The following is a 16,741-nucleotide window of genomic DNA, read 5'->3' as shown; positions in this document are numbered from 1 at the left end:
ATATGGTCTTTGCGTTTAAGTTAAATTTGTTTGTGCATTAATTTTAAGAAATACTTTACTTGATAGGTTGAGAAAGCAAAAGTAATAGCTGATGAAGCTGTAAAATTACAGAAAGAAATTGATATACGATGTCAACATAAAATAGCTGAAATGGTAGCACTTATGGAAAAACATAAGGTAACGTGTGTGTGATGAGAACTATTAATTAGAGGCATACTTACGCATAAAGATGGTGAAATCAAGATAGCATTCTGATTTGTCAGAAAATTATGCAATAATGACTGATTAGAGCTAGAATACTCTTGATCTCCCGTCTCTCTAAGTTCAGGTCTTAACCACACAAAGCTGAGTTTGGGTGACACTTCCTTGAGAATATCTCTCCTTGTCATCTATTACGTATGGAAGTAATCCTTTTTCTTCTGAATTTTCCTAGTACTCTCTTACAGCACTTTCCACCTTATATTTATTTAAGTACATCCCCAGAATATGTATCTGGTAAAGGATATAAATATACCTTTATGAATGTCTAACACATATTAGGCTAAACAAATTTTTATCAGTGGTATAAATAGATGAAAGAATTAATGTTTGTTGTGTTTGTGAGTATGTTTTACTTTTTGTTGTTTTAAAAGTAATCATTCTGTTACGGAATTCAGCTTTATTCCCTTCAATATCTGGAGAGAAGAGGTGGGCTATACCTACCTATTCATCTTTAAAATTGTTGGTGGGATTTAATATATGAGGTAACCAATGAGGATTAAAAAGTATTTTAATAATAAATATTAACAAAATTCATAAAAATATTATGAACTCATAGATTTAAACATATTTGGTATGTCTCAATCCAGTCTAATCCTTGACACTCAAATTGTTCCTCTTTTGGCCAGTGGGAGGCTCTTCAAACTAGCGAGCCAGTCCTTTTGACTTGACCCTAATAAACTCTTGACAGCTTTTTGGCTTTCTATTATGATAAAATGTTCAAGACTCATCTTGTATTTCCTGCCCCAGATCTGGAATCAGTAACTTTTCTAAGAGGTCTTGGTGTTTCTAGCCTATATTTTAAATTATGAAATTCAACATTTTCAATTAAAAAGAATTTTTTGTTGTTCTTGTATTTGATTATTTTCAAGACTGTTTTCTGTGTTTCATTGTTTATGTTATTTGAATAAAAATGACTTGAAAAACCAGAAAAAAAGCTCAAATATATATATCACTGAATTCATTGACATTTTCTGTGGATATTAAATGCATAAGGATACCAGTATTATTAAAACATAATTTATTTGTGTTCTAATATACCTAAAATATTTTCTCTATTTATTGTAGCACCAATATGATAAAATAGTTGAAGAAAGAGACTCCGAACTAGGACTTTATAAAAGCAAAGAACAAGAACAGTCATCAATGAAAGCATCTTTGGTGAGATACAGAACAAATAACAGTAAAGCCAGTTTTCATATCAGCATGGCTGGTGATAAAGAATAATATTAAATAAAACCATAATTTTTGAGCTGTAGAATCAAAGAATTTTAGATTTTAAAAAAGATCTTACAGGTTTTATAGTTAAATGGTTTTCCAATTTAATTTCTGAAGTGGTAGAATAAACTTTTTTTTCAAATGAATAAATACAAACTCCAGTTACAAATAAATTTGGAGCTCTGATAGAGATTGGGAGAGGAGGAATGGGATAGATTGGGAGAAGGTGAGGAGGAGAGAGATATACGTAGTGTTAAATATTTCTTAATAGAAAACTACAAAAAATTTGTCTAAATGAAATCCTTAGTCATGTTCAACTAGCAGCCTTCATATCAGTAGACTCTTTTTTTAAAGTAATTTTTTTTTTAAATTTTATTATGTTAGTCACCATACAATACATCATTAGTTTTTGATGTGGTGATCCACGATCCATTGTTTTCGAATAACACCCAGTGCTCCATGCAGTACGTGCCCTCCTTAATACCCATCACCGGGCTAATCAATCCCCCCTCCCCGCTCCCCTCTAAAACCCTGTTTGTTTCTCAGAGTCCATAGTCTCTCATGGTTCATCTCTCCCTCCAATTCCCCCCCCCCCATTTTTCCCTTCCTTCTCCTAATGTCCTCCATGTTATTCCTTATGTTCTACAAATAAGTGAAACCATATGATAATTGACTTTCTCTGCTTGACTTCTTTCACTTAGCATAATCTCCTCCAGTCCCATCCATGTTGATGTAAAAGTTGGGTATTCATCTTTTCTGATGGCTGAGTAATATTCCATTGTATATATGGGCCCCATCTTCTTTATCCATTCATCTGTTGAAGGGCATCTCGGCTCTTTCCACAGTTTGGCTATTGCGGACATTGCTGCTATGAACGATGGGGTGCATATGGCCCTTCTTTTCACTACATCTGTGTCTTTGGGGTAAATACCCAGGAGTGCAATTGCTGGGTCATAGGGTAGCTCTATTTTTAATTTTTTGAGGCACCTCCACACTGTTTTCCAAAGTGGCTATACCAACTTGCATTCCCACCAACAGTGTAAGAGGGTTCCCCTTTCTCCACAACCTCTCCAACATTTGTTGTTTCTTTCCCTGTCCATTTTTGCCATTCTAATTGGTGTAAGGTGGTATCTCAATGTGGTTTTGATTTGAATTTCCCTGATGGCTAATGATGATGAACATTTTTTCATGTGTCTGTTAGCCATTTGTATGTCTTCTTCAGAGAAGTGTCTTTTCATATCTTCTGCCCACTTTTTGACTTGATTATTTGTTTTTTGGGTGTTGAGTTTGAGAAGTTCTTTAGAGATCTTGGATACCAGCCCTTTATCTGTAGTGTCATTTGCAAATATCTTCTCCCATTCTGTGGGTTGCCTCTTTGTTTTGTTGACTGTTTCCTTTGCTGTGCAGAAGCTTTTTATCTTGATGAAGTCCCAAAAGTTCATTTTTGCTTTTGTTTCACTAGCTTTTGGAGATGTATCTTGAAAGAAGTTGCTGTGGGCGATGTCAAAGAGGTTACTGCCTATATTCTCCTCTAGGATTTTGATGGATTCCTGTCTCACATTGAGGTCTTTCATCCACTTTGAGTTTATCTTTGTGAATGGTGTTAGAGAATGGTCGAGTTTCATTCTTCTGCATGTGGCTGTCCAATTTTCCCAGCACCATTTATTGAAGAGACTGTCTTTTTTCCATTGCATGTTTTTTCCTGCTTTGTCAAAGATTATTTGACCATAGAGTTGAGGGTCCATATCTGGGTTCTCTATTCTGTTCCATTGGTCTATATGTCTGTTTTTGTGCCAGTACCATGCTGTCTTGGCGATCACAGCTTTGTAATATAGCTTGAAATCGGGCAACGTGATGCCCCCAGCTTTGTTTTTCTTTTTCAGCATTTCCTTGGCGATTCAGGGTCTTTTCTGATTCCATACAAATTTTAGGATTGTTTGTTCCAGCACTTTGAAAAATGTCATTGGGATTTTGATCGGGATGGCATTGAAGGTATAGATTGCTCTGGGTAGCATAGACATTTTAACAATGTTTATTCTTCTGATCCATGAGCATGGAATATCTTTCCATCTTTTTGTGTCTTCTTCAATTTCTTTCATGAGTGTTCTGTAGTTCCTAGAGTACAGATCCTTTACCTCTTTGGTTAGGTTTATTCTGAGGTATCGTATGGTTTTTGGTGCTATTGTAAATGGAATCGTTTCTCTAATTTCTCTTTCTACAGTTGCGTTGTTAGTGTATAAGAAAGCAACTGATTTCTGTGCATTGATTTTGTATCCTGCCACATTACTGAATTGCTGTATGAGTTCTAGTAATTTGGGGGTGGAGTCTTTTGGGTTTTCCACATAAAGTATCATGTCGTCTGTGAAAAGAGAGAGTTTAACTTCTTCTTTGCCAATTTGAATACCTTTTCTTTTTGTTGTCTGATTGCTGTTGCCAGGACTTCTAGTACTATGTTGAACAATAGTGGCGAGAGTGGGCATCCTTGACGTGTTCCTGATCTTAAGGGAAAGGCTCTCAGCTTTTCCCCATTGAGGATGGTACTCGCTGTGGGTTTTTCATAGGTGGATTTTATGAACTTGAGGAATGTTCCCTCTATCCCTATACTCTGAAGAGTTTTAATCAGGAAAGGATGTTGTATTTTGTCAAATGCTTTTTCTGCATCAATTGAGAGGACCATATGGTTCTTCTCCCTCCTCTTATTAATGTGTTCTATCACATTGATTGATTTGCGAATGTTGAACCACCCTTGCATCCCGGGGATAAATCCCACTTGGTCGTGGTGGATGATCCTTTTAATGTATTGTTGGATCCTATTAGCTAGGATTTTGTTGAGGATTTTGGAATCCATATTCATCAAGGATATCGGTCTGCAATTCTCCTTTTTGATGGGGTCTTTGCCTGGTTTGGGGATTAAGGTAATGCTGGCCTCATAGAATGAGTTTGGAAGTTTTCCTTCTGTTTCTATTTTTTGAAACAGCTTCAGTAGAATAGGTATTATTTCTTCTTTGAATGTTTGGTAGAATTCCTCAGGGAATCCATCAGGCCCTGGACTCTTGTTTTTTGGGAGGTTTTTGATCACTGCTTCAATCTCGTTACTGGTTATTGGCCTATTCAGGTTGTTAATTTCTTCCTGTTTCAGTCTTGGCAGCTTATAGGTTTCCAGGAAGGCCTCCATTTCATCCAGATTGCTCAGTTTATTGGCATATAGTTGTTGATAATAATTTGTAAATTATTTCTATTTCCTTGGTGTTAGTCGTGATCTCTCCCCTTTCATTCATAATTTTATTAATTTGGGTCCTTTCTCTTTTCTTTTGGATAAGTCTGGCCAGTGGTTTATCGGTCTTATTAATTCTCTCAAAGAACCAACTTCTAGTTTCGTTGATCTGATCTACTGTGTTTCTGGTTTCTAATTCATTGATTTCTGCTCTAATTTTAATTATTTCTCTTCTAATGCGTGGCTTAGGCGTCGTTTGTTGCTTTTCCTCTAGTTCTTTAAGGTGTAGAGTTAGTTGGTGAATTCGGGATTTTTCTATTTTTTTGAGTGAGGCTTGATGGCTATGTATTTCCCCCTTAGGACCGCCTTTGCAGTATCCCATAGGTTTTGGACCGATGTGTTTTCATTCTCATTGATTTCCATGAATTGTTTAAGTTCTTCTTTGATTTCTTGGTTGACCCAAACATTCTCGAGCAGAGTGGTCTTTAGCTTCCAAGTGTTTGAATTTCTGCCAAATTTTTTCTTGTGATTGAGTTCCAGTTTTAGAGCATTGTGGTCTGAGAATATGCAGGGAATAATCTCAGTCTTTTGGTATCGGTTGAGACCTGATTTGTGACCCAGTATGTGGTCTATTCTGGAGAAAGTTCCATGTGCGCTCGAGAAGAATGAGTATTCTGTTGTTTTGGGTGGAATGTTCTGTAAATATCTATGAGGTCCATCTGGTCCAATGTATCATTCAAAGCTCTTGTTTCCTTGTTGATTTTCTGCTTAGATGATCTGTCCATTGCTGAGAGTGGAGTATTGAGGTCTCCTACAATTAACGTATTGTTATCAATATGACTCTTTATTTTGGTTAACAGTTGGCTTATATAGATGGCTGCTCCCATGTTGGGGGCATAGATATTTACAATTGTTAGATCTTCTTGTTGGATAGACCCTTTAAGAATGATATAGTGTCCTTCTGTGTCTCTTATTACAGACTTTAGTTTAAAATCTAATTTGTCTGATATAAGAATTGCTACCCCAGCTTTCTTTTGAGGTCTGCTGGCATGGAAGATGGATCTCCATCCCTTCACTTTCAGTCTGGATGTATCTTTAGGTTCAGAATGAGTCTCTTGTAGGCAGCATATGGATGGGTCCTGTCTTTTTATCCAGTCTGCAATCCTGTGCTGTTTTATGGGAGCGTTTAGGCCATTCACGTTGAGAGTGATTATTGAAAGATATGAATTAATTGTCATCATGTTGCCTGTGAAGATGTTGTTTTTATAGATTGTCCCTGTAAATTTCTGTTGTATATCACTCTTGAGGTGTTTCTCCTTTTATAGAACCCCCCCTTAATATTTCTTGCAGGGCTGGCTTAGTGGTCACATATTCTTTCAGTTTCTGCCGGTCGTGGAAGCTCTGCATCTCTCCATCCATTCTAAATGAAAGCCTTGCTGGATAAAGTATTCTTGGCTGCATGTTCTTCTCATTTAGTGCCCTGAATATGTCTTGCCAGGCCTTTCTGGCTTGTCAGGTCTCTGTGGATAGGTCTGACGTTATTCTGATGTTCCTCCCTCTGTACGTAAGGAATCTCTTCCCCCTGACTGCCCTTAAGAGGGTTTCCTTGGTTCTAAGATTTGCAGGTTTTACTATTACATGTCGGGGTGTTGGCCTGTTATCCTTGATCTTGGGAGGGGTCCTCTCTGCCTCTAGGACTCGAATGTTTGTTTCATTCCCCAGATTAGGGATGTTCTCAGCTACGATTTGCTCAAATACATCTTCTAGTCCTCTCTCTCTCTCCACTCCCTCCGGGATTCCAATTATTCTGACACTGGAACGCTTCATGGTGTCACTTATTTCTCTGATTCTATTTTCATGGATTTTGAGTTGTTTTTCCCTGGCCTCCTCTTTTCCCTTTTTATCTATTATATTGTCTTCCAGGTCGCTTATTCGTTCTTCTGCCTCAGTTACCCTAGCTGTTAGATTATCTAGATTGGATTGGATCTCATTGATAGCATTTTTAAGTTCTGCCAGTTCAGCTTTCATTTCTGCCCTTAGAGACTCTATGTTGCCATTAATTGATTTCTCCATTCTAGCCATTGTCTTCACAATTGCTAGCCTGAATTCCATCTCTGACATCTTGGTTATATCTGCATCCATTTGTAAATCTGCAGCATAAGTCATAATCTCTGAGTGTTTTCTATTTTGGGGGCTCCTCCTCCTAGTCATTCTGTTGATGGGTGTTTGAGGGAATGTATAGAGTCCAAATTATTGACCAGAACCCAAGCAAGATGCACCTGTTTTCTTGGGACCTTAGGGTTGCTGGCCTCTTGTTTTCCCAGCCTGTCTTCTGCGGGAGGGGCCTGCCGCACTGTTACTCAGGCAACCCTGTTCGGTCGGAGTTGCCCTGCCTGCCTGTGGCGGGGGATGGGCTCAGCGGGAATCAGTTTTTGGGGCTTTTGTTCTCTGGCGGCTTTCCCTGGTGGCTTTCCGCGTCTCTTCCGTGAGTCAGAGCAGAAGAGACCGTTTCCAACCCTCTGCCTCAGAGCAGAGAGACCGCAGTCTGTTCTTCAGTGAGCTCTCTAGGCCACACTGTCTCCTTTCTGTCCGTGCTGCTATAAACTGCAGCGGCCTAGGTTGTGCGCCCCTCCGCAGCGCCCCCAGTCCTGCCTCCAGGTTGGGGCACGTCTCTGCCCTTTGTGCTTCTAAAACCGCCAGCTGCTCTCAGTTTGTACGCGTGACCCCGCCGCTCCGGGTTTCTGTCCCCGGGGGCTGTCCTAGAGTCCTTTCCCCGCCGCTACTGGTCTGCGAGTCTGTGCCCCGTCCCCAGCGTGCGAGGCTGTTGCTCACCAGTGGTGTAGGATTCCTACGGCCAGGCACCCTCCCGCTGCCGTTTATCCTCCGATATCTGCCCGTGCAATCATGGCTCCCCGCGTCGTACCTCGAAACCAACCGCCTGTGATATTCTGTTTGTAGAGATCCAGATCTTCTTACATCTCAGGCTGGTTTCATGGGTGCTCAGAGTGGTCTGGTAGATATCCAGCTCAATTCCGGGGACCAGTTGAAATAGGGTCCCCTACTCCTCCTCCATCTTTTCTAGTTCCATATCAGTAGACTTTTAAGTGAGCACTGGGTGTTATACACAACTAATGAATCATTGAACACTACATCAAAAACTAATGTTGTAATATATGTTGGCTAATTGAACATAATAAAAAAATAAAGTTGTGTCTATTTTATGAGTGAATTTATTTCTCTGTAAAACTAAATATATGTGAAACAGCATTTTCACTGTTTTGAGAAATATATGGATACACTATAAATTTCATGTTTTTTTTTAGGAGTCTGAATTGTTTAATCTCAAAAATGAACTTTTGTTTGCTAAGAAACAACTTGAAATAGAAAAAGAAGAAAAGGTAGGTTTTGTGGCATTATAGATAAAGTAACTAATAACATTTATGTGCAACTTTCTGGGTTTTTTTAATTTAAATTTTTTTACTGAAGTATAACTGCCACTTTGGTTTTATAAACATGTCATATTAGAAAATATATCTGGGTAACTATGATTAAAACATACAGTTTTCCCCCCATTAGCTTTTTTTCAGAAGTATGTAGTATATTCCTTTGTTTAAATATTGAACATATATAAGTTACAAATTTAAATTGTGCAGCATGATTTTACCTGTATATATTGTGAAATGATGACCACAGTACATTTAGTTAATATCCATCATTTCACAAAAATGCAAAAAAGAAAAAAAATGTTCTTTTCCTTGTGATGAGAACTCTTAGCATTTACTCTCTTAACTCTCAAATATACCATATAGCAGTGTTAACTATAGTCATTGTGTTGTAAATTACATCCTTAGTACTTATTTATCTTATAACTTGAAGTTTGTACCTTTGACCACATTTATCTAATTCCCCAACCCCCACACCTCTGCCCTTGGTAATTACAAATCTGATCTCTTTTTCTATGAGTTCTTTTTTTAATTTTAGATTCAACATATAAATAAGCACATACAAGTATTTGTCTTTCTCTGTCTGACTTAAGTCATTTAGCATAATGCTCTCAAGATCCATTCATGTTATTGCAAATAGCAGGATTTCCTTCTCTTTATGCCTGCATAATATTTCATTTTGTGTGTGTATGTGTATCACGCTTACTTTATCCATTAATCTGTTGGTATCACTTAGGTTGTTTCTTTATCTTGGCCATTAGAAATAATGCTGTAGTGAACACGTGGGTGTAGATATCTCTTCAGCATAGTGTTTTTGTTTCTTTTGGATATATTCCCAGAAGTGGAATTACTGAATCATATGGTAGTTTTATTATTAATTTTTTGAAGAACCTCATACTGTTTTCCATAGTGGCTGTACCAGTTTATAATCCCACCAACAGTGCAAAAGGGTTTTCTTTCCTTTTTTTTTTGTTGTTGTTTTAAGTTTTTACTTATATTCTAGTTAGTTAACATATAGTGTTATATGGGTTTCAGGAATAGAATTTAGTGATTCATCAGTTACATATAACACCCAGTGCTCATCACAAGTGCCCTTCTTAATACATATCATCCATTTAGCCCATCCCCAACCCGCCTCCCCTCCAGCAACTGTCAGTTTGTTTTCTGTAGTTAAAAGTCTGTTTTATGGTATACCTCTGTTTTCTTCCCCCCTATGTTCATCTGTTTTATTTCCTAAATTCCACATATGAGTGAAATCATATGGTATTTGTCTTTCTCTGAGTGACTTATTTTGCTTAGCGTAATACACTCTTGCAAATGGCAAGATTTCATTCTTTTTGATGGCTGAGTAATATTCCATTGTATATATATACAACATCTTCTTTATCCATTCATCAGCTGATGGACACTAGGGCTGTTTCCATAATTTGGCTATTGTTGATAGTGCTGCTGTAAACATCAGGGTGCATATGTCTCTTCAAATCTGTATTTTTGTTTCCTTTGGGTAAATACATAGTAGTGCAATTGCTGGATCATAGGATAGATCTATTTTTAACTTTTTGAAGTACCTCTTTACTGTTTTCCAGAGTGGCTCTACCAGTTTGCATTCCCATCAACAGTGTAAGAGGGTTCCCCTTTCTCTGCATCCTCACCAACATCTGTGGTTTCCTGTGTTAATTTTAGACATCCTGACAGGTGTGAGATGATATCTCATTGTAGTTTTGATTTGCCTTTCCTTGATGATGAGTGATGTTGAGCATCTTTTCATCTGTCTGTTAGCTATCTGGATGTCTTCTTTGGAAAAATGTCTATTCATGTCTTCTGCCCATTTTTTAACTGGATTATTTGTTTTTGGGGTGTTGAATTTGTAAGTTCTTTATAGATTTTGGATACTAACCCTTTATCAGATATGTCATTTGCACATATCTTCTCCCATTCCATAGGCTGGCTTTTAGTTTTGTTAATTGTTTCCTTCACTGTGTAGAAGCTTTATATCTTGATGAAGTCTCAATAGTTCAGTTTTGCTTTTGTTTCTCTTGCCTCCAGCAACGTGTCTAGTGAGATGTTGCTATGGCTGAGGTCAAAGAGGTTGCTACCTGTATTCTCCTCTAGGATTCTGATAGTTTCCATCTTACATTTAGGTTTTTCATTCATTTTGAATTTATTTTTGTGTATAGTGTAAGAAAGTGGTCCAATTTCATTCTTCTGCATGTTGCTCTCCAGTTTTCCCAACACCATTTGTTGAAGAGATTGTCTTTTTTCCATTGGATATTCTTAACCTCTTTGTCGAAGATTAGTTGACCATATGGTTGTGGGTCCATTTCTGGGTTTTCTATTCTGTTCCATTGATCTATGTATGTTTTTGTGCCAGTACCATACTGTCTTGATGACTACCGCTTTTTAATATAGCTTGAAGTCTGAAATTGTGATGCTTACAGCTTTGCTTTTCTTTTTCAAGATTGCTTTGGCTGTTGGGGTGTTGTGGTTCCATACAAATTTTAGGATTGTTTGTTCTAGCTCTCTGACAAATGCTGATGGTATTTTGATAGGGATTGCATTAAATGTATAGATTGCTCTGGGTAGTATAGACATTTTAACAATATTTGCTCTTCCAACTCATGAGCAAGGAATGTATTTCCATTTCTTTGTGTCATCTTCAGGTTCTTTCATAAGTGTTCTATATTTTTCAGAGTATAGATCTTTTACTTCTTTGGTTAGGTTTATTTAGTATCTTCTTGGTTTTGGTGCAATTATAAATGGGATCAATTCCTTGGTTTCTCTTTTTGCTATTTCATTATTGGTGTGTAGAAATGCAGCATATTTCTGTACACTGATTTTTGTATCCTTTGACTTTACTGAATTCGTGTATCAGTCCTAGCAATTTTTTGGTGGAGTCTTTTGGGTTTTCTGCATAGAGTATCCTGTCTTCTGTGAATAGTGTAAGTTTGACTTCTTCCTTGCCAATTTGGATGCCTTTTATTTTTTTTTTTGTTGTTGTTGTTGTTGTCTGATTACTGAGGCTAGGACTTCTAGTACTATGTTAAATAACAATGGTGAGAGTGGACATCGCTGTCTTCTTCCTGACTGTAGAGGGAAAGCTCTGAGTTTTTCCCCATTGAGGATGATATTAGCTGTGGGTCGTTCATATATAGCCTTTATGATGTTGAGGTATATTCCCTCTACCCCTACCTTTGTGAGGGTTTTTATCAGGAATGGATGCTGTACTTTGTCAAATGCTTTTTCCACATCTATTGAGAGGATCATATGGTTCTTATCCTTTCTTTTATTAATGTGGTGTATCACATTGATTGATTTGCAAGTATAGAACCACCCTTGCAGCCCAGAAATAAATCTCACTTAATCATGGTGAATGATTCTTTTAATATACTATTGGATTCGATTTGATAGTATCTTGTTGAGAATTTTTGCATCCATGTTCATCAGGGATATTGGCCTATAATTTTTTAGTGGGGTCTTTGTCTGGTTTTGAAATCAAGGTAATGCTGGTCTTGTAGAATGAGTTTGGAAGTTTTCCTTCCTTTTTAATTTTTTGGGACAGTTTGAGAAGAATAGGTATTAACTTTTCTTTAAATGTCTGGTGGAATTCCCCTGGGAAGCCATCTGGCCCTGGACTTTGTGTGTTGGGAGATTTTTGATTATTGATTCAGTTTCTTTGCTAGTTAGCAGTCTGTTCAAATTTTCTATTTATTCCTGTTTCAGGTTTGGTAGTTGATATATTTCTAGGATTTTATCGATTTCTTCCAGATTGCCCAATCTGTTGGCATATAATTTTTCACAATATTCTCTTATAATTGTTTGTATTTCTGTGGTGCTGGTTGTGATCTCCCCTCTTTCATTGGTGATTTTATTTATTTGGGTCCTTTCTCTTTTCTTTTTGTTAGGTCTGGGTAGGGGTTTATCAATTTTATTAATTCATCAACCAGCTGCTAGTTTTATTGATCTGTTCTACTGGGTTTTTTTTGTTGTTGTTCTTGTTTCTATATCATTTATTTCAGCTCTAATCTTTATTATTTCCCTTCTTCTGCTGGTTGTGGGCTTCATTTATTGTTCTTTTTTTTTAGCTCCCTTAGGTGTAAGTTTAGGTTGTTTTGAGATTTTTCTTCTTGAGGTAAGACTGTATTGCTATATACTTCCCTCTTATGACCACTTTGCTGCATCCCAAAGGTTTTGGACCATCGTGTTTTCATTTTCATTTGTTTCCATGTATTTTTTTTATTTCTTCCTTAATTTCTTGGTTAACCCATTCATTCTTTAGTAAGATGTTCCTCAACCTCCATGTATTTGTGGTCTTTCCAAATTTTTTCTTGTGGTGACTTTAAGTTTCATAGTGCTGTAATCAGAAAATATGCATGGTATGATCTCAGTCTTTATTTGTGACCCAGTATGTGATCTGTTCTGGAGAATGTCCCATGTGCACTCAAAAAGAATGTGTATTGTACCACTTTAGGATGAAATGCTCTCTTTATTCTGTTTAGTCCATCTGATTCAATGTGTCATTCAAAGCCGTTGTTTCCTTGTTGATTTTTCTGCTTAGATGATCTGTCCGTTGCTGTAAGTTAAAGTCTCCTACTATTATTGTATTATCAGTGAGTTCCTTTATGTTTGTTATTAATTGATTTATATATTTGGGTGCTCCCAAGTGGGGGGCATAAATATTTACAATTGTTAAATCTTCTTGTTAGATTGTCCTCTTTATTATTATATAGTGCCCTTCTTCATCTCTTGTTATAGTCTTTGGTTTAAAATCTAGTTTGTCTGATATAAGTATGGCTATGTCAGCTTTCTTTTGACATTTGTTAGCATGATAAATGGTTCTCCATCCCCTTGCTTTCCATCTACAGGTGTTTTTAGGTCTAAAATGAGTCTCTTGTTGGCAGCATATAGATGAACTTGTTTTTTTTTTGTTGTTGTTGTTGTTTTTAATGCATTCTGATGTCCTGTGTCTTTTGATTGGAGCATTTAGTCCCCTTACATTCAAAGTGATTATTGATAGATATGAATTTAATGCCATTGTATTACTTGTTAAGTCATTGTTTCTGGAGATTTTCTCTCTTCCTTTTTTTTTTTTTTTTAAGATTTCATTTATTTTGAGAGAGCAACAGAGAGAGAGGGAGGGAGAGAGATTGAGTGATGAGAGGGGCAGAGAGAGACCATCTCAAGCAGACTCCATGCTAAGCATGGACCCTGACGCAGGGCTTGATCCCACGACTGTGAGATCATGATCTAAGCCGAAATCAAGATCTTGTCAGTCAACTGACTGAGCCACCCAGGCACCCCTTCTCTATTCATTTCTAGTCTATTGCTTTTGGTCTTTCTTCCCCACTCAAGAATTCCCTTTAATATTTCTTGCAGGGCTGGTTTAGGGGTCATGAACTCCTTTAGTTTTTGTCTGAGAAACTCTTTATGTCTCCTTCTATTCTGAATGACAACCTTGCTAGATAGAGTATTCTTGGCTGCATATTTTTCCCATTCAGCAGGTTGAATATATCATGCCATTCTCTTCTGGCCTGCTAGGTTTCTGTGGACAGATCTGCAAACCTGATCTGTCTTCCCTTGTAAGTTAAGGACTTTTTTTCCCTTGCTGCTTTCAGGAGTCTTTCCTTACCTGTTTATTTTGTGAAGTTGACTATAATATGTCTTGGTGATGGCCAGCTTTTGTTGAATTTAATGGGAGTTCTCTGTGCTTCTTGGATTTTGATGTTTGTTTCCTTTTCCCAATTAGGGAAGTTTTCAGCTGTAATTTACTGAAATGAACCTTCTGCTCCTTTTTCTTTCTCTTTTTCTTCTCCAGATTTGGGAAGTTCTTAGCTATAATTTCTTTAGATTAGTTTTTTGTGCCCTCCTCCATCTTATTTCCTCTGGGGCTCTAATGTGTAAATTGTTTCACTCGATGGTATCCCATAATTCATGTAGTCTTCCCTCACTATTTTTAATTCTTTTATCTTTGTTGTTCCAATTAGATAATTTCTGTGACCTTGACGATAAGTCATTTGATTCTTCAGCTTGATCAAGTCTTATTTTAATGTTCTCTATTGTATTTTTCATTATTCATTGTATTTTTCAGCTCTAGAATTTGTCTAGTTCTTTTTTTATGATTTCTGTCTCTATTAAAGTTCTCCTTTTGTTCATATATTATTTTCTTGATTTTATTGAATTGTCTTACTGTGTTTTATTATAGCTCATTGAACTTCCTTAAAACAACTATTTTGAATTCTTTATCAGGCAAATTGCAGATTTCCATTTCTCTGGAGTTGGTTACTGAAAACTATTGCATTTTTCTGGTGGTGTCATGTTGCTTTGGTTTTTCATGTTTCTTCAAGTGTTGCATCACTGTCTTCACATTTGAAGGATGGTTATCTCTTCCAGTTTTTATTGGTTACCTTCAGCAGAGAAGTATCTTCTGTCAGCTCTGTTAGGGATTCTGAGGTTTTCTCAGATCTTTTCTATATCTATATGTCTATGTCTATGTCTGTATCTATATCTGCCTGCTTTACACTTCTTGTTTGCTCTTTGAGGGGAATTCTTAAGATTGTATGCTTTCTCTTGATGTTGCAAAGGCTGGGTGCTGGCAGCCTCCTCTTTGCTCTCGCTAAGGCTTTGTTGAATGATCAGGTTTGTGTACTTTCTCCCAATTCTGCAGCATTGGGCTAGCTTTCTGCACATGTTCACTAGCCTTCTTCAAAGGCTCATGCTTGCCACCCTTAAGGGCATGTGCAGGTTGGCAGTGGGGTATTACGTGTGTATGGTTGAGATGTGTGGAGCATTGGGGGAGTGTCCATGGGCCAGTTGATCTTCAGGCAAGGTTTCCCCAGCAGCTCTTGGGCAGGCTTCCCACTGGAGTCCATGAAGTGGTTAGGATCTGTGTACCTTAAATACATTCTGAGCTTTTGTTGCTGTATTCCCAACCCCTCCTCACCCCTCACTCATGTAGTTCACCCTAGTATTCTAGATGGGGTGGGAGAGAAATAGTCCTCCTTGGCAGCATCCTGCACAGTTGGGGAAGCTGGGTGTCCCTCTTTTGCTCTCACTTTTTCCCAAAGGAAAAACTGTTGGCTGAGAGATCTTTCTTGGCACCAAACTATGCTGTCTTGGGAGAGGGGATGACATGGTAAAGTGAAATTGTTCCTGTTATCCTCTTCAGTGTGTTCAATCTATGATTTTTTGCTCTATTGGTGTGCTGGAACTTCTCTGCTGGCTTCTAGAACTTCTACAAAGGTACTCTCATCTGTGGATGATTGTCAAAATCTGTTTTCTTGGTGGGGAGGTTGGTAGAAAACTCCTGCCATTTTGCTGACATCACTCTTCCCTTTTTCCTAATGAAAGTATTTAGTACTATAAATTTTTCTGTCAGTACTGCTTTAGCTACAACCCACATGTTTTCATATGTTGTGTTTTTGTTTTCATTCAGTTCTATATAATTTTAGATTTCTTTGTGACTTCTTTGACCCATAGATTATTTAGAAATGTGTTTTTAAATTTTCATGTTCTAAGATTTTCCTGTAGTCTTTCTGTTACTGATTTTGATTTTGAGTTTGATTCCATTATGGTCAGAGAACACAATCGGTATGATTTTTTATTAGTCTGCTTGGGGTACTATAACAAAAAATACTATAGATTCAATAGGTTAAACAAGTATCTATTTCTCACACTTCTGGAGGCTGGAAATCTGAGATCAGGATGCCAGCATGGTCATGTTCTGGTCAGAGTTCATTTCCTGACTTGCAGACAGCTGCCTTTTGGCTATGACCTCACATGGCTGAGAGAGAGCTCTAGTTTCTTCCTCTCCTGATAGGGACACTAATCCCTTTGTGGGAGCTCCATCTCCATGACCTCATCCAAACCCAGTTACTTCCTAAAGGCCCCATCTCCAAACACCACACCACATTAGGAATTAAGGCCCCTGTATGAATTTTGGGGAGACAGAAATGTTCAGTCCATTCTTTTAAATTTGTTGAGATTTGTTTTATGGCCCAGAATATTATCTGTCTTGGTGGATGATCCATGGGTGCTTGAAACAACTGTATATTATGCTATTGTTGAAGTGTTCTATAAATGTCAATTACATCCAATTAGTTGGTTGTATTGTTTAGATTATATATACTTCTGCTGATTTTTCTGGCGAGTAGGTATTTCAGTTGTTGAAATGGAGGTGTTAAAGTCCCCAACTTTGTGTCCCTGCTCAGCTCATTCATTTTCTTTTTTTAGAGAGGGAGAGAGGGGCATAGGGGCAGAGGGAGAAGGAGAGAGAGAATCTTTAGCAGGCTCCATGCCCAGCATAGAGCTCCATGTGGGGCTCAATCTCACAATCTTGAGATCACGACCTGAGGCAAAATCAAGAGTCAGTTGCTTAACCTACTGAACCACTCAGGCACCCCTCAACTCTGTCATTTTTAAAAAGTTTCATTGATATCACTTATATACCTTTCAATCACCCATTTAAAGTGTACAATTTAATGGTTTCTAATATACTGATAGTTGTGCAACCATCATGGCCGTGTAATTTAGAATACGTGTATCACCCCTTCAAAGAATTCCCATATACATCAGCAGTTATTATCCCCTCCTTTTTTTTCCATCGCCAAATCCA

At 37.6% G+C, this 16,741-nt stretch overlaps 1 protein-coding gene across 1 annotated transcript in view; it reads left to right on the top strand.

Annotated features, from left to right (window-relative positions):
* SYCP1 (synaptonemal complex protein 1) overlaps positions 1 to 16,741 on the top strand; it is a 144,515-nt gene that overhangs the window by 106,251 nt on the left and 21,523 nt on the right. The window contains exons 24-26 of the mRNA XM_032415677.1: positions 67 to 177; positions 1,327 to 1,419; positions 8,014 to 8,088. Of these exons, the coding sequence (XP_032271568.1) occupies positions 67 to 177; positions 1,327 to 1,419; positions 8,014 to 8,088 (279 nt within the window). The remainder of the gene's footprint in view (positions 1 to 66; positions 178 to 1,326; positions 1,420 to 8,013; positions 8,089 to 16,741) is intronic.

Source organism: Phoca vitulina, unplaced genomic scaffold (genome assembly GCF_004348235.1).
Source record: "Phoca vitulina isolate PV1807 unplaced genomic scaffold, GSC_HSeal_1.0 scaffold2, whole genome shotgun sequence".
In the NCBI taxonomy this organism is placed as follows: domain Eukaryota; kingdom Metazoa; phylum Chordata; class Mammalia; order Carnivora; family Phocidae; genus Phoca; species Phoca vitulina.
Note: the sequence above shows the minus strand (reverse complement) of the source record. Positions and strands in the feature narration are given on the sequence as shown.